General features: G+C 37.1%; 1 protein-coding gene across 5 annotated transcripts in view; it reads right to left on the bottom strand.

Moving 5' to 3' along the window:
* Positions 1-27,140, bottom strand: part of ANKS1B (ankyrin repeat and sterile alpha motif domain containing 1B) — a 1,043,795-nt gene that overhangs the window by 625,079 nt on the left and 391,576 nt on the right. For all 5 annotated transcript variants that reach the window (XM_066357188.1, XM_066357179.1, XM_066357202.1 and 2 more), the window contains exon 11: positions 3,199-3,335. In XM_066357188.1, coding sequence (XP_066213285.1) covers positions 3,199-3,335 — 137 coding nt within the window. The remainder of the gene's footprint in view (positions 1-3,198; positions 3,336-27,140) is intronic.

Here is a 27,140-nt window from a genome sequence, read left to right as displayed (position 1 = left end):
TAATCTGAAAAAAATTTAAGACATGAAAGAGTTGAAAGAAGCAAAGGTAAAAAGATCAAACGTGGGATGTGGAAATGACAGCTGTGACTTAGTGAGTTAATAAATGTGCCAAATAAAATCAAACTCAACAAAACACTGCAAAGTCTATAGCTTCCAAATAATTAACATAGTAATCGGAAACATGCAATGTATAGTCAGCTCTACCTCATACTGAACACAGGATATCCTCGATGTATATAGGTAGAGTTATGGAAAGGAGACTAGATAAAGGCATGCAAAAGGCAAAGGGAAAGTAACTGAAATGGTCTATTAAAGTAGTATCTATTTGCAGGGAATGAGATGAAAGCTATGTTTTATCACTCATTCATTCTATATCATTCTCACAATAAGACTGAACACATGTGCCAATGCCCCGCAGTGGCATAGCGAACATAACTGGTGCCCAGCGCATGACACTTCATTGGTGCCCCCCTCCCCTTCTACTACGCTTTTCTTGTTTGTCTTGGAGACCATTTGGAGCCCCTCTGCGAGTGGCGAGTGGTGAGTGGCTCCTGGGGCATGATAGACCCCCTTGCCCCTCCCTCACTAGGCTACTGATGCCCAGGCAAAGAAATGTAAATTCATGAATACGGGTAGCATTTATACTTTATCAAGGCTCGTTACCAGTTTCAAGAATGAAATGATCGTTTCAACCATGTTATTAATTTCTAATTAGAAAATTTAAAAAGTGTTTTTAAACCCACAAGTCAGTCTAACTTCACATTTCTTGCATTCCTAGACAGAAAGCCAGAGTTACCAAACACTTTAGAGGATTAAACTTGTGATCAAAGTATAGGCTCTTATATAAGCTAACCAACAATGATCTTTTCTTTGGAACAGTTAGCTCTCAGCCATTCTTCATCCCTCACACACAGGTGACTTGTCAGAACCCACCAGGAAGTCCCCTGTTCCTGTTCTATCCATCTAGCTGTCCCGTATCCACCCTCTCTAGTCTCCAAACCCTTTCCTGAAATCATGTGTCCCACCCTGATGCTCCCTCACAGTTACTTTTACTTAAATTTTCCATTCCCTGTTTACTACAATGAATGAGAAGCCCCAGGAGATCAGAAGTCATGAGGAGAAATGAGTAATGCACGCAAGTCTCTGAGGTGAAAAGAAAAGTGGCCCAAGTGAGGTCATGTTCTTTCCCGACTACAGAGCTGAGCTGTCATTGCTCTATTACACAAACACTTACAGGCTGCACTGGTTCTAGTTTGAACACCACACTCCTTAGTTTCTCACTTTCTCACTTCATTTCCTTCTCTCCTTAAATCATCACTATTACAGCTGAGAAAGGAACGTGGAGTTAGTTGCCTCCGTAAACATACAATAATGGATAGAACTGAGGAATAGTGTCAGGATGGAATTTCTGGCTTTAATACGACCTCTAGTTTTCTTTAAAGGTTACCAAAAAAGAAAAAAAAAACCATCTGAAATAAAATAGATTGTGTACAGAAGGATTTATGGAGTAAATCTCCTTAGTGTTGCTTAGATCACAGATAAGTAGAAAGAAATCTGTTTTTCACTCACTGAATGACCAAATGCATTTATGTTAGAGAACTTATGTTGGTATAAAAGTAAATATGTTTAGTAATGGATTTTATTATCTTATATGTAGAACAATCTCCTACCTAAGTAGTTAAAAATTCTGGGAATGTAATGACTGCACAGTAACAGCAGAAAGAGCTTTATGTAATAAAGGAACCGATGCCAATAAATGTGGCATTTAGCATCTACACCTGGGGTTAATGAGGTTATTTCTCAAAGCAAATGAACTAGATAAAATTTCCCTGAAGGATTTTTGAAGATATTTTTCTCCTTTGCATATTGGGACACAGCATAAAATGTCACTGTGCCTTACTGACCCTGAATCTGTAAGTTGCTCATAAAGATATGTCAAGTTGTACAGCCTCATGAGGATTTTTTTTAACCTCCCAACAGGCCCGAAGAGACAACTATTACACTAGAAAAAGGAAAAGGACATCAAATTAGTTGTCTAACTTAGCTTCTCTGGAGTGCCAACATCCTTCTCCATGCATAATACTAAAATATATTTACATTCCCTTGGAATAAATTCAGGTTAAATAAAACAATGTATATGAAAGTGTTCTATAAACTGAGGTAGATATATAATGTGTAAATGCCATTTTATTGATGAGGATGATGGTTGTAGTAAAAATAATCCAAAACAAGTTATATTAAAGAAGATATTAAGGAAATCATTGTTCATTCACAACTAAACAATCTGAAAAGACATATTTGTCCTACAAATTAGCTCAAAGGATTTGTTCATACTATATATCAAAGTAGAGGGTGAATGGCATTGATTGGACCCAAAGTCCCCCTCTCTTGGATTTTATGAGGTCCATTCAGAATGAGCCAGGTTGAGAACACCACCAAGTCCATGCTCTGAGTTCATCTGTTGGCAAAAATATAATGCTAACAGCTTTATAAGTGCTATTTTCAATGAAATATCACAGAACAGCTTGTCCCAATGATATTTCTAAAGCTTGCCTGCAAACCGCCTACTGGAAAATTCAACTAAAAGAGAAGAGGGAAGAGAAAGAAAGCCAGACAGACAAATGACAAAAATAGGAAAGAAAGAACAAAGGGTAAAGAGAGACCCGCAACGTGACAGTGAGCCCCAGGAATTAAAGAAGGAGCAACAAGATGTACAGTATCAAACACAGACCAAATTGGTAAGAAACCGTAAGGAATAGAGAATTTAAAGAAAATAGATAAACTACTGGGGCTGGAGGACAGAGAAGAGATGTCAAATAATACAGCATGTGCACAGAAATGAAGACAAAAAGGAGAACGAAACACCAGAAAACATGTAACAGCTTAATAACTGGAGCGTAATTATTAAATGTAACGAAAGGAAGATGATGGGAAATAGCCCTTTCCCTCAGCTTCGCTCGTTTTTCCATGTAACATACAAATTCATTTTTGCAAAAGCTATTGATGATACAGATTTCAATGTCTATTCTATCAGCAACTCCAAGGGAAGAAAACATCCTCTTTCAAGTCCCTTCTTTTAACCTAAAAATCAATTTACATATCATCTAATAGGCCAGGCATTGCAACGTAAGTTGTACATGCACTGATTCAAAAAGGAAATAACATCATAGTGCAGATAATGTCATTCTGGGCACTTACCTGGGGTCGAATAACTTTTACAATATTTTTGAGGGCAGTGTCGGGGGATGGAGGTGAGCAGTCAGGTGTTGGGCCTGTGGAGCTGTTCCTATGGTTACTAGTTCCGGGAGCAGTAATTGCTACCTCAGAGACATTATCTGTGAATAAAAATAGAACTGCCATGAACCTAATCACTCAGTTTACCTTTTAATCCTTGAAATTACTTTAGTGAACATGAATGGAGATTTCAACTTAAAACTGGCATCAATTACAAGATCATAATGAGGAATACGCTCAGCAGTATATTTTAAAGATAATGTTTATGGATTGCATTGTTTTCTTTTAGAATATCACCCCCTGTAGTAACATTTCAAGAGGAGAGAGTATTATTATTCAATTCCTAATGACAGATCCAGCATAGCTGTTAAGACTGACTCTTATATGAATGACTGAAATCTTACCTTAACTAAAACACAACATGATTTTTTATATTATTGGGCTCCATGTTCTCCATAATCTTTCAAATGGTATTGATCCTTATAAAAGTAGATGTTTCATGGCTCCCTAATTCATAATACCCAAATTCAAGCCTCCTCCAAGCACCTTTCCCAGAAATCCCTTAAGATATAGAAAAGTATCTCAGCTGATAAAAAAATGAACATTTGTGAAAAAACAATTTTATAATATACACAAACACAAAACTATTACCCCCAAATAAATATATCTTTTTATATGTTCAAACTGAATGAATAAAATTTCAAAAATCTAAATTAATCTCCTCTTATAATGACTATTTTGGGGAGAGGGGAGGATTAAAAAAAGTGATATCTTTGGCCCTGGCTGGTTGGCTCAGTGGTAGAGTGTCAGCCCATCGTGTGGAAGTGCCTGGTGCGATTATGGGTCAGGGCACACAGGAGAAGTGCCCATTTGCTTCTTCACCCTTCCCCCCTATCCTTCATCTCTGTCTCTCTCTTCCCCTCCCACAGCCGAGGCTCCACTGGAGCAAAGTTGGCTGGGGCGCTGAGGGTGGCTCCGTGGCCTCTGCCTCAGGCGCTAGAATGGCTCCAATTACAGCGGAGCAACATTCCAGAGGGACCTATTGTTGCCCCCTGGTGGGCATGCCGGGTGGATCCCTGCTGGGTGCATGCAGGAGTCTGTCTGCCCCCACCCCGCCCTGCTTCTCACTTTGGAAAAACAAAAATAAAAATACCAAAAAAAAAGTTATTATCTTCAAAATCAGCAACATGTGTCACTTTTTCTTAAGTTTATATGAAAACAGAATAACAACAGGATGCAGTTTGGGAATGTTTCAAATACTTGGAAAAGGATGGTAAATGTTTTATAAATAACTTCTGCTAGCACAAAGAAAAGTTATATTATTTTAATAGCAATTTTTTCAATCCTTTATGGTTTTTTATGGAAACTACTGCAAGTTCATTTACTTCCCTGCTATGTTTTTAATTAGTTCCTAATAATTTTCTGTCCTAGCTAGCTAGAAACTGAGGCTGTGAATTGTTTATAGACCAGCACATCTCTCTGTTCCATGGTCACTGTCTACAACCCCAAGTGAAAAGTAATAATTTATGAAGGCGCTTCTTGCTCATAAAAAGCGAGGGTATAAGAACTCTACCCATCACATAAAAATATAGTTCAGCCTCCTAGGGAATCCAGACATAGGGTTGTGAAAAATACACGTGTGGCACATTGAATTAAACAGCTCATTCAGAAAATAAGTCTTAAAAGTATCCAGACCTCACTTGCTTTTTAAAAATTTTTCATTTAATTTATTGTGATAACATTAGTTAATAAAATTCTGTAGGTTTCAGGTGTTCAATTCTATAATTCATCATCTGTATATTGTATTGTGTGTTCACACCCCAAGTCAAATCTTTTCCATTGCCATTTATCTCCCGGTTACCCTTTCCTACCTCCCCCACCGCCCTTTCTCTTTCATAACCCCCTTCTGTGTCTAGGAGTTTTTCTTTGCTTAAGAAATTAAATAGAGTTTATTCTTAACTTGAGTTGAATGGAGAAGGTGTAAAATAGCTTCCCAAGAATAAGCAGGTTTGTGTGGGTGGTCTTCAGAATAGTATGAATAAATATTGAAACAGAGACAAAACATCCGTCAGCAAGACAATGACAAAGGATTCTCTCCAATTTGTCCATTCCTTCTTTTATTCATTCATTCAACCATATTATCTAAAACCACTTATTTAGGGGGCAATTATATCAATTATTAGTCTTGTTCTAAGTATAAATTTAAAAGAATCTCTAGCCTAGGGTAGGGTTAGGGAGGAATAAATAGGTGGAGCACAGAGGGTTTTTTAGACAGTAAAACTGTTCTGTGTAATACTGTAATTGTGGGTACATGTCATTTTCATTTGTCCAAACGCATAGAATGTGCACCACGAAGAGTGAGCCCTAATGCACTTTGGGTGGTCGTGGTGTTTCAATGTAGGTCCACTGATTGTAACAAGTGTACCATTCTGGTGGGGGATACTGACTAGTTGAAGAGGCTGTGCCCATGTTGAGGCAGTGTATATACGGGAACTCGATATTTCAACTTAATTTTGCTGTGAACCAAAACCAGCTCTAATAATAAAGTCTTAAATTTTCTTTTTAATGTCTCTGACCTTAAAGTCTATAATCAAGTGTGGCATCAGATATGTAATTTATACTGCAGTATAACTTGAGAACTGATGACAGATACATGGAGCATGACAGAAGAGCGGGGGGAGGATTGAGGCTGGAGAGAAAGGTGGCTGTAAAAGGCTTCGGTTTTACAGCTGGAAGAGAACATAAAAGATGACACCATGAAGGTAGGAAGGGCACAGGTGAAGCTATCTTATGTTAGAAAGAAATTGGAGATATGTTTAAATGATTAAGAGGAAGTTTATTCATACAAAAGTTTATACTTAATTTTATAGGGAATAAGAAACACTGAAGATATTTAAGCAGGGACTGACCTAGTAACAATAATAACTAATATTTATTGGACTACAATGAAATAAAATGAGGGTTTATTTTCCTTATCAATTATCATTGATTTCCTCTTCTGCATTTTTCATTGTTGTCTCTCTGTGTTGCATTCTAAATAGTTTCTTATATTTACTTTCTAGTATATTGGTTCTTTTTTCAACTGTGTCTAGTCTGCTATCCAATCATTTTCTTAATTTCAATTATATTTTCAGATCTAAAATTTCTATTTGGGCCCTGTCTGCTTAGATTGGTTGGTTAGAGCATTGTCTCAAAGCACAGAGGTTGCTGGTTCAATTCCCAATCAGGGCACATACATGAACAATTTGATGTTTTTGCCTCCCTTTCTCTCTCTCTCTCTCTCTCTCTCTCTCTCTCTCTCTCTTTCTCCCTCCTTTTCTCTCTTGCTAAAATCCATTTTTTAAAAAAATGTTTCCATTTGGTTCTTTTTCAAATACATGGTCACCATTTGGCATTTTTCACTTCCCTAACCTTTACAAACTTGCTTTCACTTATTGAAAATAATCAAGAACAATTCTTTAAAAATTTGAGTCTGATAATTTCAATATCTGAATTCTTCATAGACCGGTTTCTGTATACTCTGTCCCATTGTCTGTCTCATCTTTAATTCTTTGCAATGCATCAACATTTTTAAATAAAAGTTTAAAATTTTTATTTTAGAAAGAAAAGGAGGAGAGAGAGAGAAACATCAATTTGTTGTTCTGCTTATTAATGCATTCCTTAGCTGATTCTTGTATGTGCTCTGACTGGGGATGGAACCCACAACCTCAGTGTATCAGGATGACACTAACTGAGATATCCAGCCAGGGCTCATTTTTTTTTAATAGAAGATATACAATATTAAATATAATTCTTTGTCTTTTAGTAAATATTAATTCAAAGAACCATCCAAACTTACATTCTAATACCAGATGCTGAACTCTGTAGAAGACTTGCCTGTTCAATGTTAGATAATTTTATCTAACCTCTCTGGATTTCAGTTTCCTTAACTTTAAAAATGAGAATGATCAATAACTATCTTTCAGGACTTATTGTACAGATAAAATGAGAGAACACACATGAAAAATAACTAGCATGTTCTCAGACACAGAGTATAGATTTAAACAATTTGAGTTTTCCTCTATCAATCCAAATAGCTTCAGAATGAAAAAAAAAATCTGGAATAGAAAGAAAATCCAGAGATAAAAGCAAGAAAATAACTAGTAATGCTTTGCAGATAATACAGATAGAGCAATGACTGCAATTGGGTAGGATTGAAGACCAATACCTTCAAGCTATTAACACAAATTGGTAGGGACAGAATTTAATTCCAGGAAAAAGGGACAATCCTTTGAGGAATGATTTACTGCAAGGGCTGACCCTGTTGACTGCCTTTACGTCAAAGCCAGAAAATGTCACTGTACTCCATGCAGACTACATGGCAAAAGCTTATGAATGTTTCTTTTTTTTTTTTTCTTTTTAAATAATTTTATTTTTTTAATGGGGCAACATCAATAAATCAGGATACATATATTCAAAGATAACAAGTCCAGGTTATATTGTCGTTCAATTATGTTGCATACCATCACCCAAAGTCAGATTGTCCTCTGTCACCTTCTATCTAGTTTTCTTTGTGCCCCTCCACCTCCACCTTTCCCTCTCCCTTTCCGCCTCCCCCCGTAACCACCACACTCTTATCAATGTCTCTTAGTTTCACTTTTATGTCCCACCTATGTATGGAATAATGCAGTTCCTGGTTTTTTCTGATTTACTTATTTCACTTCGTATCATGTTATCAAGATCCCACCATTTTGCTGTAAATGATCTGATGTCATCATTTCTTATGGCTGAGTAGTATTCCATAGTGTATATGTGCCACATCTTCTTTATCCAGTCATCTATTGACGGGCTTCCTGGTTGTTTCCATGTCCTGGCCACTGTGAACAATGCTGCAATGAACATGGGGCTGCATGTGTCTTTACGTATCAATATTTCTGAGTTTTTGAGGTATATACCCAGTAGAGGGATTGCTGGGTCATAAGGTAGCTCTATTTTCAGTTTTTTGAGGAACCACCATACTTTCTTCCATAAGGGTTGTACTACTTTACATTCCCACCAACAGTGTATGAGGGTTCCTTTTTCTCCACAGCCTCTCCAACATTTGCTATTACCTGTCTTGCTAATAATAGCTAATCGAACAGGTGTGAGGTGGTATCTCATTGCAGTTTTGATTTGCATTTCTCTAATAACTAACGAAGATGAGCATCTTTTCATATATCTGTTGGCCATTTGTATTTCTTCCTGGGAGAAGTGTCTGTTCATGTCCTCTTTCCATTTTTTTATTGGATTGTTTGTTTGTTTGTTGTTGAGTTTTATGAGTTCTTTGTATATTTTGGATATTAGGCCCTTATCTGAGCTGTTGTTTGAAAATATCATTTCCCATTTAGTTGGCTTTCTGTTTATTTTGTTATCAGTTTCTCTTGCTGAGCAAAAACTTCTTAGTCTGATGTAGTCCCATTCATTAATTTTTGCCTTCACTTGTCTTGCCATTGGAGTCAAATTCATAAAATGCTCTTTAAAACCCAGGTCCATGAGTTGAGTACCTATGTCTTCTTCTATGTACTTAATTGTTTCAGGTCTTATGTTTAGATCTTTGATCCATTTTGAGTTAATTTTAGTACAGGGGGACAAACTGTAGTCCAGTTTCATTCTTTTGCATGTGGCTTTCCAGTTTTCCCAGCACCATTTATTGAAGAGGCTTTCTTTTCTCCATTGTGTGTTGTTGGCCCCTTTATCAAAAATTATTTGACTATATATATATGTGGTTTTATTTCTGGACTTTCTATTCTGTTCCATTGGTCTGAGTGTCTATTTTTCTGCCAATACCATGCTGTTTTGATTGTCGTGGCCCTATAATAGAGTTTGAAGTCAGGTATTGTAATGCCCCCAGCTTCATTCTTTTTCTTTAGAATTGCTTTGGCTATTTGGGGTTTTTTATAGTTCCATATAAATATGATAATTTTTTGTTCTATTTCTTTAAAAAATGTCATTGGAATTTTGATGGGAATTGCATTAAATTTGTATATTGCTTTGGGTAATATGGCCATCTTGATTATATATATTCTTCCTAACCAAGAACAAGGTATATTCTTCCATCTCATTATATCTTTTTCGATTTCCCTTAACAAAGGTTTATAGTTTTCATTATATAAGTCCTTTACATTCTTTGTTATGTTTATTCCTAAGTATTTTATTTTTTGTTGTTGCAATCGTGAAGGGGATTATTCTTTTGAGTTCATTCTCAATTGTTTCATTGTTGGCATATAGAAAGTCTATTGACTTCTGTATGTTAATTTTGTATCCTGCGACCTTACTGTATTGGCTTATTGTTTCTAGTAGTCTTTTTGTGGATTCTTTGTGGTTTTCGATGTATAGGATCATATCATCTGCAAAAAGTGACAACCCAAAACCAGCCGAAGAAAGGAGATAATAAAAATCAGAGCTGAAATAAATGAAATAGAGAACAGAAAAACTATAGAAAAAATTAATAGACAAGGAGCTGGTTCTTTGAAAAGATCAACAAAATTGACAAACCCTTGGCAAGACTTACCAAGGAAAAAAGAGAAGGAACTCATATAAACAAAATCCAAAATGAAAGAGGAGAAATCACCACGGACACTGTAGATATACAAAGAATTATTGTAGAATACTATGAAAAACTTTATGCCACTAAATTCAACAACCTAGAAGAAATGGATAAATTCCTAGAACAATACAACCTTCCTAGACTGAGTCAAGAAGAAGCAGAAAGCCTAAACAGACCTATCAGTAGAGAAGAAATAGAAAAAACCATTAAAAACCTCCCCAAAAATAAAAGTCCAGGCCCTGACGGCTATACCAGCGAATTTTATCAAACCTTCAAAGAAGACTTGGTTCCTATTCTACTCAAAGTCTTCCAAAAAATTGAAGAAGAAGCAATACTTCCAAACACATTTTATGAGGCCAACATAACCCTCATACCAAAACCAGGCAAGGATGGTACAAAAAAAGAAAACTACAGACCAATATCTCTAATGAATACAGATGCTAAAATACTAAACAAAATACTAGCAAATCGAATACAACAACATATTAAAAAAATAATACATCATGATCAAGTGGGATTCATCCCAGAATCTCAAGGATGGTTCAACATATGTAAAACAGTTAACGTAATACACCATATCAACAAAACAAAGAACAAACACCACATGATCTTATCAATAGACCAATAGATGCAGAAAAAGCTTTCGATAAAATACAACACAATTTTATGTTTAAGACTCTCAACAAAATGGGTATAGAAGGAAACTATCTCAACATGATAAAGGCCATATATGATAAACCATCAGCTAACATCATATTAAATGGCATTAAACTGAAGGCTTTCCCCCTTAAATCAGGAACAAGACAGGGTTGTCCACTCTCTCCACTCTTATTTAATGTGGTACTAGAGGTTCTAGCCAGAGCAATCAGACAAGACAAAGAAATAAAAGGCATCCATATCGGAAAAGAAGAAGTAAAGGTATGAATGTTTCTTACAAGTAATTTAATACATAGTCCAAGAGAGTTGGTAACAAAGTACTAAATTATTCAGAAAAGACTGTAAGTGTCTCTATCTTCTGAACCCATGATCTGTACCATGACACTGATAATTTGATTTTATACTACCTTGTATTGTTCATTACCTCTTCCAGTCTAAGTTATATTTTCTCAGAGACTTATATTCCCCTTATCCCCTCCATAGCTCTTAGCTCAAGGCAATCCTTTAAAAATATTAAGTGAACAAAGTGAATAAATCAAAACCTGTGTGTCGATGGCAACCATTACAATGCCCTTAATTACATGGAGAAAGGTGATCTGGCTTTTGTAATTCCATGGTCCTTTCAGAGAAAATCTAAATGAAAAGCAGAGAATGTACATAAGAATCTTAGGAAACTGATTTACTCCTAGAATAGCCTTTATTATATTATTTACAAAAAATACCAGTTTTCCAGTGGACTTTGTAAAATGGCAGCCTGGGTCGAAGATAGTTGTGTACAATCTACCTACATCTCACACCTGCAGCTACAAAACACTGCTGATGAAAATGAAATGAGGTGTGTGAAAACTGCTTAGAGAAAATTACTGAATACATTGCAATTTTAGATTGAAATAAGAAATTTATTGTGTAGTCAGATTGCCTTACTATGCATTAGATTATGCGTTATGATTGTCAGTTTCTTCTACAATAATAAGCTTAGAAGAAAAAACTTTCCAGTTTACTAGAGCTTTCAGAAGAAAAGTATTCTATGAATACAAAATAATTCATGTGCAGCATTTTGGTTTTTTTTCTCTTCTATTTTTCTGAAGTTGGAAACAGGGAGGCAGTCAGACAGACTCCCTCATGCGCCCTACCGGGATCCACCCGGCACGCCCACCAGGGGGCGATGCTCTGCCCATCTGGGGGGTTTCTCTGCCGCAATCAGAGCCATTCTAGCACCTGAGGCAGAGGCCACAGAGCCATCCTCAGCGCCCGGGCCAACTTTGCTCCAGTGGAGCCTTGGCTACGGGAGGGGAAGAGAGAGACAGAGAGGAAGGAGATGGGGAGGGGTGGAGAAGCAGATGGGTGCTTCTCCTGTGTGCCCTGGCCGGGAATCGAACTCGGGACTCCTGCACACCAGGCCGACACTCTACCACTGAGCCAACTGGCCAGGGCCTTCATGTGCAGTGTTAAGATGTAGAATTTTAACATCATTCCCTGGCAAGTACTGAACAGTTGACGTACACTAGAGACCTTGTCAGCTGCTATGTAGCGGACAAATAGGCCTGGGATGACTTCTGCTGGAGATTCCAGAAAGGTGTCATGGAAGAAGTGGTGATTAAAGAGGTCTCTGACAGATTAGTAAAATTTGGACATAAAAAAATGGGTGGAAAGAGCATTCCAGGAGTTGGAAGTGGGGCCAGAAAAAGCAGAGATTGGAGAAAGTGTGGCACATCGGTGGACTAAGAAAGAGTTCGGTTTGAAAAATATATAATATTCATGGAAGTAATACTAAGAAATGGAGGAGCTACAGACCACAAATTCGGGCTTTGGAATCAGACAGATACACACTGCAATCCTGGTGCATTTAATCTCAGTTTCCTCATCTGTGAAATAGAGTTTTCACATAATGTCGTAAGATAAAGGAGGTATCTGTATATGTATATGTGTTTAACATGTTGCCAGGCACACAGTAAGTGCTCAAATAAAAGTAGCTATTGTTGCCTGACCAGGCAGTGGTACAGTGAATAGAGTGTTGGACTAGGATGCAGAAGACTCAGGTTCAAAACCTCGAGGTTGCCAGCTTGAGCATGGGCTCATCCAGCTTGAGTGCGGGCTCACCAGCTTGAGCAAGGTGATGCTGGCTTGAGTGTGGGATCATAGACTTGACCTCATTGTTGCTGGCTTGAAGCTCAAGGTCACTGGCTTGAGCAAAGGGTCAGTTGCTCTGCTTTAGCCCCCCCCCTCCCCCAGTCAAGGCACATGTGAGAAAGCAATCAATGAACAACTAAGGAGCCACAACAAAGAATTGATGCTTCTCTCTCCCTTCCTGTCGGTTTGTCCCTATCTGTCCCTCTGTTTCTCTCTCTCTCTCTCAAAAAAAAAGAGTAGCTATTGCTATAATTATATATACTAATAATACAGATAAGTAGATACAGGTGGTTTGAGGTGTTATTGTAGGAAATCTTAAATGCAACACTAAGTAATCATCAAGTATTTAATAATTATTAGTCTAGCAATTCCTGAAGTACAATTTTTCATTGTTGGCTTTAAGTCAGGAGACGGCAAACCTCTTTCTGCAAGGGCAGGGCCAGATAGTTAATACTTTAAGCTCTATAGCTCTGTGGTCTCTTTCATAACTACTCACTCTGGGTTGTAGCACAAAAGCACCATAGACAATATGCAAGCAAATGGATGTGTCTGTGTCCAAAAAAACCTTTATTTACAAAGGCAACTGTGGACCAGATAGTGGGGGACCCCAGTCATAAGTACTTCCCAGGGGAATGTTTTCCCTTTTATGGGTAAACCTAAAAGACTCTCATATTATATATTACTTTTCCTTATTCATATTAAATGGGAACATTTTTCTATGTAATTAGAAACTAAGGTTTTCATTATAAAAGTAGAAACATTTATCATTTATTTTAAAAAGCACATTCTATTTAACTCAAAGGCTGTGCCTTGTTCACAATAAATGTTCAATAGATGCTCACCGGATGGATTAACAAGTGAATAACTAATGAATCTTTTTATTTTAAAGTAACTTTGTTTTAGTAATAGGACATGGACATCATTTCTGGGACAGCAGTATCAAAAATCATAAGCAGGTCCTGGCCTTTGGTTTGGTGGTAGAGTGTAGACCTGGTGCGTGGAAGTTCCAGGTTCAATTCCCAGCCAGGGCACAAAGAAGGAGCACCCATCTGCTTCTCCACCCTTCCCCCTCTCCTTTCTCTCTACCTCTCTCTGTTCCCCTCCCGCAGCCAAGGCTCCATTGGAGCAAAGTTGGCCCAGGAGCTGAGGATGCCTCCATCTCAGGTGCTAGAATGGCTCCAGTTGCAACAGAGCAATGCCTCAAATGAGCAGAGCATCGCCCCCTAGTGGGCTTTCCAGGTGGATCCTGGTCAGGAGCATGTGGGAGTCTGTCTCTCTGCTTCCCCACTTCTGACTTTAGAAAATTACAAAAAAAAAAAAGACAAGTAAAAGAAAAGTATTTTCTGTTTTATGTATAAGAAAAGTATTTTCTGTTTCAACATTGTCATTGAGAACAGCTTTAACAACTGTTTTATAATACTATTTAATATTCCAAACAGTTATTACATTTTAACTTTCCCCTAGTGATTTTTTTAAGATTTAGCAATTCTTTTAAATATGTTGAAAACAGAAACACCTGAACCTTCATTGCTGTCACCAACGACAGCTTTCCATGTTCCAGTCTCGATCCAGAGGCTACGTTACCAGATGAGATGTGTGCAGGCGGCTTCTGAGATGGCCCTGCTTGATCCCTCTCTGCCTCATGGCATTCGTGTTTTTGTTCAACTCTCACCCCTAGAGTGTGAGTTGACCTTGTTGATGAGCTTCTCACAAACAATTACACAGAAGTGATGAGATGTCACTTCTGGGATTAAGCTATAAACAAAACACAGCTTTTCGTGGGTGAGTCATCTTTGGCTCTCCCTCACTAAGATATTTCATACTGAGGAAGGCAAAAAACCACATTGAGAACAGCCTTTGTTTTTTTGGGGGTGGGGGTTGTTTGTTTTTTGTTTTTTAATTAAGTGAGAGGCGGGGAGTCAGAGAGACAGATTTCCACATGCGCCCCAACTGGAATCCACCAAGTAAGGCCCGTACCTGGAGATGTTCTGCCCATCTGGGGCCATTGCTCCATTGCTCAGCAACTGAGCTATTTTAGCATCTGAGGCAAGGACATGGAGCCATCCTCAGTGCCTGGGGACAGCTTGCTCAAACCAATCAAGCCATGGCTGTGGGAGAAGAAGAGAGAGAGAGAGGGAAAGGGGGAGGAGTGGAGAAGCAGATGGATGCTTCCCCTGTGTGCCTTGACTGGGAATCAAACCCAGGATATCCACACACTGGGCCAATGCTCTACCACTGAGCTAACCGGTCACAGCTGAGAACAGCCTTTTGGAGAGGCCCCTGAGCATGGGGAGGACCCGAAACCCTCAGTTCAATAGCACACCTCATACCAAGATTTGTCAACACCTCAAAAATCAGCTTGGCAGTAGATCCCTGAGGTCCAGTCAAGCCTCTAGGACTGCAGTTCTGGCCTCAGAGAGCCTGAAACCAGAGCAACCCACCTGGCCCCTCCTGGATTCCTGATCCCCCAAAATTTAGATAATAAATACTGTATTTCCCCATGCATAAGATGCTCCCATATATAAGACACACCTTAATTTGGGGGCCTGGAATTCGAAAAAAAAAATGTATTACATAAAGTTATTGAACTTAAGTTTCATTCATCATAAAATTTAAACAACTTCTCATCACTGTCAAAACTCCCATCCATTAGCTTGTCCTCATCTGTGTCTGATGATGAATCACTGTCTTCATATATTGTCTAATCCTCAAGTTTGTTTATGGCATTTGAAATGCCACAACTACTTTATAAGATGCACCCAATTTTTAGACCCCAAATTTTTCAAAAAAGGGTGCTTCTTAAACATGGGGAAATATGGTACTTGCTTTCAGCCACAAGCTTTGGAGTGATTTGCCCTGTGTGCACACATATAATATAGTTCTGAAAATACATTAATCATGTAAATTACTTATGCACTGAGTATTTCATGGAATTAATGGTTTTTAGTTGAAATGTCAGTAAGTTCTAAGAAAACTGGATGGAAATCACCACCTTTGCTGAGTTTTGCTTGAAATCTACATTAGTAAGGAACCCATATTTACTTTGGTTATCTGATATTTGGGTATAAAATACAGCCACAGATTAGTTTTAGTTTAGTATTGATATTTGAATTTACATTTCCTTTGATATGCTATTCTGCTTTTCAGGTTATGTGAATATTCGTGATGACAGACTTCACAGATTGCAAGAGAAACATATTGCATCCAATTACAATGTGTTTAGATAAACTTTGGAAAAAGTTAGATTGTATTTCATATGCTTTCACAAATCAGTTTGAAAGGTCTCAGGAGTTCCAGAAAGTAAATAGGAGCTCAAGTATTATTTAATTCTAACGCACTTCCCCTTCTCTTTTATTCTCACAGTGGGAATAAAACTTAACTGGGAGCAAAGATTTCTGTTTTTCCTATACTAGAGATAAGTCTATGTTCACGCTATTGTCCTCGTTTCTTCCCTATTGAAGATTCACTCTAGCTAGATGATAGTATCATTAGACAGAGATGAATTTTCTTCAGTCCCAGTGGCTAAAGATACTTTCAAATACCATTAATCCCAACACTGCTAAGTTCCTTCAAAGGCTGCTTTTCTCTCTCTATTATTTTATCTGAACTTTCCAGATTCAGTAAAGCATTAATAGGTTCCTATAAAATCAACAATGCTTTTGCTACACATTATACAAAATTTCTGTTTAAAACTTAATAAGGGCATTGTTTTTGTTGTTAACAAAATATGCTCAAATACTAGCTACAAAGCCATATCTATATATAGATGCAAAAGTATCTAATGATTGAAACTTCAGAAGCTTAGAGGACTTTTTTATTTTTTTAAGGAAAAATTAGGTGGCACAAAAGGTCTCAGAGCTTCTAATGAATGTGTTATAAATTGTTTATATATGTTAAGGGACCCCTTTCACAAGCAAGAAGTCTTCTTGTAATTAATTGCTTATGCTCGACCCCTATTTCTGACATGCAGAGTTATAATGAGGAATATTTCCAGTTCATACTCTGCTTGGCATCTCTGAATTAAATAATGTGTCAGTACACAGAATAGTGATTGGTACACATAAAAAACCATAAAACACACACACATTTTAAAGTGCTTACTCTTCGGTGTACTGTCCATGGGAAAGATTGTTCCAATAAACTCCAAGATGTAGTACAGATTTTTCTATAACCTGGGAAATCCCTGCTTTCCTCAAAAAAATTAAAAAAAACAAACCTTATTATTCTAGTAAAAGTGGAGACAAGCTTACATAGAAGATCAGACTAGCGTGAAGTCCTCTGCTTTCCGTGTTGCCACAATCTATTGTTAAGCTATGTAGTAGTTCCTTTAATAAATGCCTTTAGAATTGATAGTGCAAAGATCTGTATACGAACGAGAGTGCTACATGAAAAATTTTAGTGCCATTACTTCAACTAATTACACAAACTTAATTATCACAGTAAATTATAATCAGACCCTTATAATATGTCATGAACTGAGACAAATTTGTCTTTCTTAGGTTTCATTTCTTTAACCTGCCGGCACGAGTTTCGTTTCAGGGCTTGTGGCAGGTGACCAACCCCAAGGGAATGTCCAATGCAGTCATGGGCGGTTGAAACTGCTGACAATTGAAAATGCACCAACATCAATAATTGGTGAAAAGCACCCCTGCACCCAGCGATAGAGACAGCCTATCAGCAAATGCCCCGCTACTCTTCTTACTTCCCTATCCTTACCCTTAAAAAGTGGCCTAAAGTCTGTAGCCGCTGCTGCTTCCCTTACGAGACAGCCCGGCAGGTTTCCTTTCATTAAAGCCTGTTACACTGGTCTTTCGGACTCCGATTGATTCTATCAGTCTTTAACCCTAAAAAATGAGCAACTTATTCTTAAAGAAATTTCTCGCTTCTTTCTTTATGAATCTGTTTATAATGCACAAGGAGGCATTTCCTGTAATTATTGTAAAATAGATATCTGATGACTGTGCTCCTGGTCTCTTATCCTGACAGCATGGCGAATGGGACTCATCCTAGCTTACACTCAGCTATCCTTCCTCATCTGGGCCCACGGCTTCTAGCACAGCTTCTCCTCCAGTCACAGAACACTAGTCCTCAGAACACATCCACTGTCCCTCTGACATGTGGGTCCTTTTCCCCTTTGTATGACAATTCACGAATATCCTGCCAGGCTCAATTCAAATGCCACCTTCTCAGTGAGGTCCTCTCTGGCTCTGCCAGTCAGTAACCCTCTAGTGGCCCGGCATCATTTCCCTATACATCTAGTATTAAGCTCCTCACATATTATAATTATTCATAGAAGTCTCCCTCCAAGAGCATGAGCTCTTGAAGGCAACAACCTAGTCTCACTCTCTTTGTATTCCCAGACCTAAGTACTAGTTGTTAAATGAATATATATACATATATAGGAGATACACTATCAGCTGATTCAAAACTTCAAAACAGTGAAGGAAATTGAGAATGAATCTCTAAAAAAAAATAGAGCTGCTAATGAAGACATAAGAATGTTAAAACAAATAATAAAAAGAGAGCTTAAAAATACTAGAGGTTAGCATATAGAAAACTTCTGTGGAAAAAGCAACCAATCAAAATGATAAAATAAAATGACTTGAAAGTAAGGATAGTTTCTTGTTGAAAACTGAATTAATGCCCTGGAATACAAAGTGGGAGAAATATCTCAAGTTACAAAGCAAAAAAAAACAAGAAAAAGGAATTTATGAAGGCAGAGATCCAGGAGACCTATTATGCAAATAATAGAAATTCCAGAAAAAGAAACAGATGAAGACAGCAATAATTTTAAAGTATAGTTAAAAATTCTCCTAAAGAATATAATTTTTAGTCTGTATGTTGAAGTTCCACGCAAGATTAATAAAATGATTCAGATACGCAGTCATATACTGGAAAAACCTCTGGATGCCAAAGATAAAAGCTTCTAGAGGGAAATAACACATTATTTACAATGACCAAAGACCCTGATTAAACTGCTCATCGGCGACACTGAAAACGAGAAGATAATGAATTATCATCTGAAGAAAATACTGAAGAAACAACTCTGGGCAGAAAAGGGACTTCAAGATAGGTGATGAATAAATGAGAAAAATAGTTGTGAACAATAAAACTATATACTGAATTATATCTATCTAACTATATATTTATCTATCTGATAGACTCACTGATAATGATTAAATAAGTGAAACAAAGACTCTAAATAAAGAATACAGAAATGGGAGAAAAATGCTGTGTTAAATATTCTATTAAAATTTCAGAAGTTTAGTGTTTGGAGGAGAGAAGGAAGAAGTAACGTAATTCTACATCTACTTCTGAGAAGACTTGAAAGTGGGGAATTAAAATTTTTGTAAAAGTCTCTCATTATAGGAAATGTGAGAGGCTGCTGTCTCCCAATATCTACTCTCCCCTTATCCTACAATAAATGAATCCTCAGTTTTTAGCTACACCCACGTCTATCTAGAATTCTTCTGCAGGAGGCGCTGGCCATGCGACTAAGTCCTGGCTAAGCTGAAAGGCTGTGTGCACTTGCAGATCACACCCCTAAAGGGCCATGGGGTGTCTTTCCCTTCTCAGTCCTCTCCTCTCTAGCTGGAATGTGAGGTAGTGAGGGTAAGGTGTGAATGAGAATAACAAACCAAGGCTGGCAAAGGAGCAGTGTAGCAGTCTCGGTCCTTGAGATTATGGAGCTATTATACAAACCCTGGACCGCTTATGTTTACATGAGAGAAAAAGTATTCTATCCTCCTTAAGCCACATTTATCTGGGATATCTGTTAATAGCACTAAAATTTGGTATCCTAACTCATACCCAAGACAAAGGTCCCCAAACTTTTTACACAGGGGGCCAGTTCACTGTCCCTCAGACCGGTGGAGGGCTGGACTATAAAAAAAACTATGAACAAATCCCTATGCACACTGCACATATCTTATTTTAAAGTAAAAAAAACAAAACAGGAACAAATACAATATTTAAAATAAAGAACAAGTAAATTTAAATCAACAAACTGATCAGTATTTCAATGGGAACTATGCTCCTCTCACTGACCACCAATGAAAGAGGTGCCCCTTCCAGAAGTGCAACGGGGGCCGGATAAATGGCCTCAGGGGGCCGCATGTGGCCCGCGGGCCGTAGTTTGGGGACCCCTGACCCAGGACAAGAAAACTATTAGTGGAGATGCAGACTGTCTTAGGAGGATAAACATTTGGTATCTTGTTTTCATCTGATGCTAGAGAAATATACATATATGATTATGAGATTATGGAAAGGGAGGTAATCATTATTGTTATAGTAAGTAACAGTAGAATTCCTAAATGACCAAAGGGGAAAAATTACTGGCAACTTAAAAAAATAAGAAAAATAAGTAAAAAGAATAAAAGAAAAATATTATCCAAAACAAATAAGAAACATAAAATAGGAGTATAAAATCAAGTATATCTGTTGCCAAGCTAAACATATAAAGAAAGAATTATCTCCCAATAAAAATAAAGATGGCTGCAATTAAGGTGTCAGCTGAGTCAGTGGTCTCAGCTGGGGTTTGACTGGAGCAGTTGGCTTTACCCACATGGTTGTTGGCAGCAATGGGTTCTCACAGAACTGTTGGACTGAGGGCTTTAGTTTCTCACAGGCTGGTGACCAGAGGCTTCCCTCAGTCCCTGGTCATGTGCGCTTCTCCACAGAGCAGCTTACAACGTGGACAGTGGCTTCCATCAGCATGCATTAACCACAGTAAGAGAGAGCTAGCAAGATGGAAGCCAGAGCTGATTTGTAACCTAATTGTGGAAGTGACATTCATTATTTTTGCCATATTCTATTTATTAGAAGAAACAAGTTGCCTTGGCTGAGTAGCTCTATTGGTTAGAACATCTTCCTGACACACAAAGGTTATGGGTTTGATCCCCAGTCAGGGCACATGCAAAAAATCGACCAATGAATGCATAAATAAGGACTGACAAATTTATGTTTTTCTCTCTTTCCCTCTCTCTGTTCTTCTCACTCTCTCTCTGAAAACAAGAAAGAGGAAGAGAAGAGGGAGGAGAATGAAGAGCAAAAAGTCATTAGGTCCAGTCCACACACAAGGGCATAAATACCAGGGGATGGGATAATTGGGAGTCATCTTAGAGACTTAGTATCACAGTTGATACTACTGCTGGAAACAGAACTGGATACAGCCTTTGTGGAAAGACATAGCACTAAAGATCACTGGATAGTGTGAGACAACTTAGCTTGGTTTGCTAGGTTCTTTCTCAGTTTTAAAACTGGAAGTCCCATATCCTGGGAACCCCTTCAGTCCTGGGGCTTGGTTAATCACCTTACTCTGGAGACAGGCTGTAAGGTTTAAAGCATGACTTGCTAGTGTAAGTTGCTTAATTTCTCTGTGTCTCAGTTTCCTTATCCATAAAATAAAAATAACAATAGCATGTTTTTGGAAACTAGGTGAGATAATACACACAGAGTGCTTAAAGCAATGTTTGGCACATAGGAAATGTCCAATGATATTAGCTATTATTATTACTAATATTAAAAATATACAACCTGACCTGTGGTGGTGCAGTAGATAGTGTCAACCTGGAATAATGCTGAGGATCAAAATCCCCGGCCTTACCTGGTCAAGGCACATATGGGAGCTGATGCTTCCTACTCCTCCCCCCTTCTCTCTCTCTTTCTGTCCTCTCTCTCTAAAAATGAATATGTATATATATTCATATATATATGTATATGTGTGTACACACACACACACACACACACACACACACACACATATCCTTTCACTAGGGTACACACACAATTATCCAAACTGGAACACTTTTGAGAATGAAAAAACATGTTAGTAACAATTATGCCAGGTCAACAAGAAAAAAGGGAATGTGGCAGGGAAACTGGGATGTATGATCCTTACAGTTGACCCACATAGCTCATGGAAAGCGACCATCTGCTTCTCCCCCTTCCGTCTCCCCCCTTTTCTCCCTCTCCCCCTCCCACAGCCAGTAGCTTGATTGGCTCGAGTGTTGGCCCAGCTGCTAAGGATAGCTTGGTTGATTCGAGCATTGAACCCAAACGGGGGTGGCTGTTGGATCCCGGTAGAGACACATGCAGGAGTCTGTCTCTCTATTCTCCCCTCCTATCATATTTTTAAAAAATGGTTATTTAATTGACTTTAAGAGAGGAAGGGGGAGAGCAGGAGAGAGAAAGGAACATCTGTTCCTGTATGTGCCCTGACCGGGGATTGAACTGGCAACCTCTGAGCTTCCAGATGATGCTCTAACCAACTGAGCTATCTAGCCAGGGCGCCATTCCTCTCTTAAAAAAAAAATAGACATAAAACAACTCCATATAAGACAAGTGCACATTGATCTTTGTTGCTGTTTACTTCATAGTGAAAAAATAACGCAAAATTACCGTATTTTTTGCTCCATAAGATGCACCTGACCATAAGACATGCCTAGGGTTTTAAGGAAGAAATTAAGAAAAAAAATATTCTGAACCAAATGGTGTGTTAAAATATTTAATAAAATACTGTATTTTTCACTCCATAAGAAGCATGGGCATTCCCTCCTCCACTTTTGAGGGAAAAAAAGTACGTCTCATGGAGTGAAAAATACGGTAAGCTAATGCTCATCAACAGAGGTAAAATAACTCATGATATATAACACTATCAAATATTATGAAACCTTTGAAAGAATGAATTATAGTGATAACAACTGACTTGAAGAAAGTCCATTGAAATATTGAGAAAAGTAATATGCAGGAAATATATATAGTTTCATTGTTGTTTTTTATAAATTTTTATTAATTTTAATAGGGTGACATCAATAAATGAGAATACATATGTTCAAAGAAAACATCTCCAGGTTATCTTGTCATTCAATTATGTTGCATACCCATCACCCAAAGTCAGATTGTCCTCTGTCAACTTCTATCTAGTTTTCTTTGTGCCTCTCCCCCTCCCCCTTCCCCTCTCCCTCCCTCTCCTCCCCCCACCCCACCCCCTAACCACCACACTCTTGTCCATGTCTCTTAGTCTCGTTTTTATGTCCCACCTATGTATGGAATCATGCAGTTCTTAGTTTTTTCTGATTTACTTATTTCACTCCATATAATGTTATCAAGATCCAACCATTTTGTTGTAAATGATCCTAAGTCATCATTTCTTATGGCTGAGTAGTATTCCATAGTGTATATGTGCCACATCCTCTATAACACCATCAAATATTATGAAACCTCTGAAAGAATTATAGTGATAACAACTGACTTGAAGAAAGTCCATTGAAATATTAAGTGAGAAAAATAATATGCAGGAAATATATATAGTTTCATTGTTTTAAAACCAAAGGTTTATACTCAGAGGCTTAAGCCTTCATGGGCCCATTCCAAAGTGCTGGGAGGGAGCCTTAGAAATGTTTTTGTAAATTCTATAAAGGTAAAATATTTTAATTGCAGTAGGTAAATTTTTTTTTTCTTTAACTCCAGTTTCCCTGCTATCATACTTCTCTTTGTTTTAGGCAGTACTGGAATGGCTGTAGACATTTTGGGCAATCTGGCTAAAGAGGAGTTATAGATACATTTAGTTTGGGTTTGATAGGACATATTTACAAAGTGTAAGGTCACTTCCACGTACAATCCAGCTGTACAAATGGCTTCTAGGAATACTCTGACCACCTCCTATGCCAACTCACCTGGTATGTGACAGTAAGGTTTAGAACAATAATATATTTGACATGAGTCTTTCTGCAACATGAGTGTAGCCTAGAAATATCTGTGTGCCAGAAATATTGTATTTGGATAGTGAGGGAGAAATATTTGAAATGTATAGGAATTAGAGCATAGAATGGTCTTCCAAATCCTATAGCTTAGATAAGAAAAAGGGGTTTTATAATATTTGGTAAGCACCACCAGTCAGGCAAGAAGATCTGCGTTCTTTATTGATGGGTACAGAGCACTATTTTATTTTATTTTTTTAATATTTTATTTTTATTCATTTTAGAGGGGGGAGAGAAAGAGAGAAAAGTAGGGGAGGAGCAGGAAGCATCATCTCCCATAAATGCCTTAACCAGGCAAGTCCAGGGTTTTGAACCAGTGACCTCAGTGTTCCAGGTCAACACTTTATGCACTGCACCATCACAGGCCAGGTGGGTACAGAGTTCTAGATGTCTATTAAATCAAGCTTGTTAACTGTATTATTCAACATTCTATATCCTTATATTTTGTTTCTTAATTTATCAGTATTCTAAATGAAATACAGTATAGTAAAATCAAATTGTGGATATCAGTTTTTCTTCAAAGTCCTATCAGCTTTGGCTTTTAATATTTCAAGGTATTGTTGTGTGTGAAAAAATGTATGACTTTCACATCTTCTTGGTCTTGTCTTTTATTCCCTTATTGTTATATAGTATCCCTCAATACCTTTTAAGGTTTTTAACTTTTCAATTACATTTTGTTTAATGATATTGCCTCAATGCCTTTCTTTAGGTTCATTTTGCTTGGTTTTTAGTTTTCTAACCCCATTGTGTCATTTTGATTTAGGTTTGATGCTTGTAAAAAGCATATTGCAAGATTTTGAAAAAATTGCATCCAGTATGATTATTTTGGGTTTTTCATTAACTATTTCCTCTTGTGTATTTTTGATTTGCCATGCTTACCTTGTGCTTCCTTTCTTTTTTCAGATTTAGGTACATTTTAATTCATAAAGATTCCTTTATTCTTTTGTTTATCATTACTGAAGAAAAAGATAAAAGTCATAGAAGCTATAAATTATGTTTCTAATTTTTAGTGGTTTCTCTTAAAAATGTAACAACAAAATACTTAGTAAGTGTCTTTGTTTCTCTGATGCTTTAGCCTACTTTATCTCTGAACACATGCCTCTATCCTCCTTGTCCTTGTTATCTGGAAATGTTAACGCCCCAGCTGTCCATTGGCAGTAGGGGGCCTGACTTCTGGCTCCCACTCCAAGGGAAGCTCTCTTCGTCCCCATTACCCAGAAGGAGGCAATCCCCTACGGATACTGCCCATTTCTGGGCCCAGTCACCAGCTGGACGACCATTTGGAGTCCACCTTAGATTATGTGTTTCTGGTACAGTTGAGCATGAAGATCTTTTCTTTGTTTTTCAGCACAGCTAGAATTTATCATTTTTTCATGTTATATTTTATCCCTCCATTTTGTTTTGATGCATTGGAAAGTAGGGGTATAGGGTTACTTTAATATAAACCTGACAGACCTTGCCAAGATGACAGGCCATATTATACTTTTATAATCAGAAAAATATATAATAGATTTAAAAATAAATATAATACAAATGTCTATTCAGCGAATGTTCATTCTTAATTATATAAAAGCTATACACAGCAAAAAAAAAAGTGTGTGTGAGGAGGGGATAAACCACATTAAGATTAGTTGCTCTGATAGGTATTATTTAGGAAAAATATTTCATAACTTTTTATTAAAATAATTTATTCAATTTTATGAGAACATAAACTTGTTTTTAAAAAGCTACTAGAAGTAAAAATAAGTCGTAGCTATGTTAATAATTATTATACTAAAAAATAACACCAATTCAACAGCATTTCCTAAGGGAAAGTTAGTTAAAAGATATTTAAAATGAGCTCATCCATTGAGAAAGTTTTGTGTGTCGCTATGCCTCAGAATTTAGACAAATAACTCCACATTTGGCTAGAGCAGGGGTAGTCAACCTTTTTATACCTACCGCCCACTTTTGTATCTCTGTTAGTAGTAAAATTTTCTAACCGCCCACCGGTTCCACAGTAATGGTGATTTATAAAGTAGGGAAGTAACTTTACTTTATAAAATTTATAAAGCAGAGTTACAGCAAGTTAAAGCATATAATAATAATTACTTACCAAGTTCTTTATGTCAGATTTTCACTAAGTTTGGCAGAATAAATCTTTATAAAACAACTTACTATAGTTAAATCTATCTTTTTATTTATAATTTGGTTGCTCCGCTACCGCCCACCATGAAAGTTGGAACGCCCACTAATGGGTGGTAGGGACCAGGTTGACTATCACTGGGCTTGAGTAATGCAAGTGTGCATCTGTTGAAACAATGACTCGGATCCTCGTATTGGCTTGTGACTTAACGTCTGCTCATCTTTAAGTCTTCAGAGGAAAGGAATGCTACCTGCTTCACTGCTCTTGACTTGTTTGTGGCACTGTTTTTCATGTTTCACTATTCTGTTTTCATTTTATCTATTCACAGTCAGAAACACAGAAGATACTAGATGTCTATTTGGCAATGCATTAAATGGTTCCAGAGAAATTAAAATAATAAAAAACCCTATTTGATTAAATAACAGCTGCAGTTCCTTCTCTAGGCTATATGCATAAATAGTAGCATAGGACCTCCCACAGAGAACAAACCTGGCAAAGTTTGGCAGTATAATACAGTATATAACTCTGGATGCAATAATGGTCTGTATGAGCCCTCCTGACTCCCAGTATCTATAATGTTTGAAGCTTCTATTTAGCAATGTATTGTGGATAAAACCTATCCTATTACTTTATGTCAACTATATTTTCTTTTTCTTTACATCTCAAATACCTAAGAACCTGGAAGATAGCAAGTTTTCAACAAATTGTTGTGGAGAAAATGAATAAATAAATGGTGAATAAATGAATGATCTTATGAAAATAAACAGTTCTAAACAGCACAATGGAGCACTGAGAAAGAACTATGATAAGAAAGTCACAGTGAATTCTCAATGCCAGATTTGCTTTTGAATTCTCATCTCTTTCAACAACCTACTCATCTATTTTTTTTTTAGTTTCTTAAATTGCAATAGAAGATATAATAATAAATGTGATGAGATGATAGATCTATAAATTTTTTACATGTATTAGTTCTTGGCTGAGATTAAATATTGAAATTACTTTTAATTCTCTATTTTTCTTAACTATTCAAACCTAGTCTGTTCATGCTTGAAAAGTAATAGTTAAGAAAAAGTTATTTTTGTCTTTGTCATTTTTAATAAATTGCTTCTGAGAGTCTAATGGAAAAACAATCTATTATAATTAATTAGACGACTTAAATTTGTGTATTCTAATATAAATGTAAATGTAATATATTAGATAAGATCTAGAATAAAACATGTTAATGTAAAAAATGCTACTTTTTAAATGTACAGTGTAACTGTAGTTGGGTGTTAGTTAATTTTGCTAATGTTATTTAGTTAAGAGTATAGGAGTACCTAAAGGGAGAACCAGTAGTCTTAATACAGTATTACATTAATAATGGTGCATCTATGGAAAAGAATAGGAAATGGATTAGTGAGTTTGCCAGTAGATGTATGTGACAGATCTAGATAGTGCAAGAAGGGGAAGGGAAAGGTGGTAACTATGAGACTATAAGCAGTATGCAAGATTTCTTTACGATTGCATTTTTAGTGTAATGTCATTTCCAATTATATGTTGTATGTAGCAACTGCTAAACAGAACAGCATTAACAAATCCATGAAATAACAGCTTAATCTCTGGAATAGACTAAAATTACAAACTGTATATTCCCATGAGCTATAATAGCATTGCCTCTTTCAGGAGCATT

The sequence above is a fragment of the Saccopteryx leptura genome, chromosome 1 (genome assembly GCF_036850995.1).
Source record: "Saccopteryx leptura isolate mSacLep1 chromosome 1, mSacLep1_pri_phased_curated, whole genome shotgun sequence".
Classification (NCBI taxonomy): domain Eukaryota; kingdom Metazoa; phylum Chordata; class Mammalia; order Chiroptera; family Emballonuridae; genus Saccopteryx; species Saccopteryx leptura.
The sequence above is the reverse complement of the archived record's forward strand: the minus strand, read 5'-3'. Positions and strand labels throughout refer to the sequence as shown.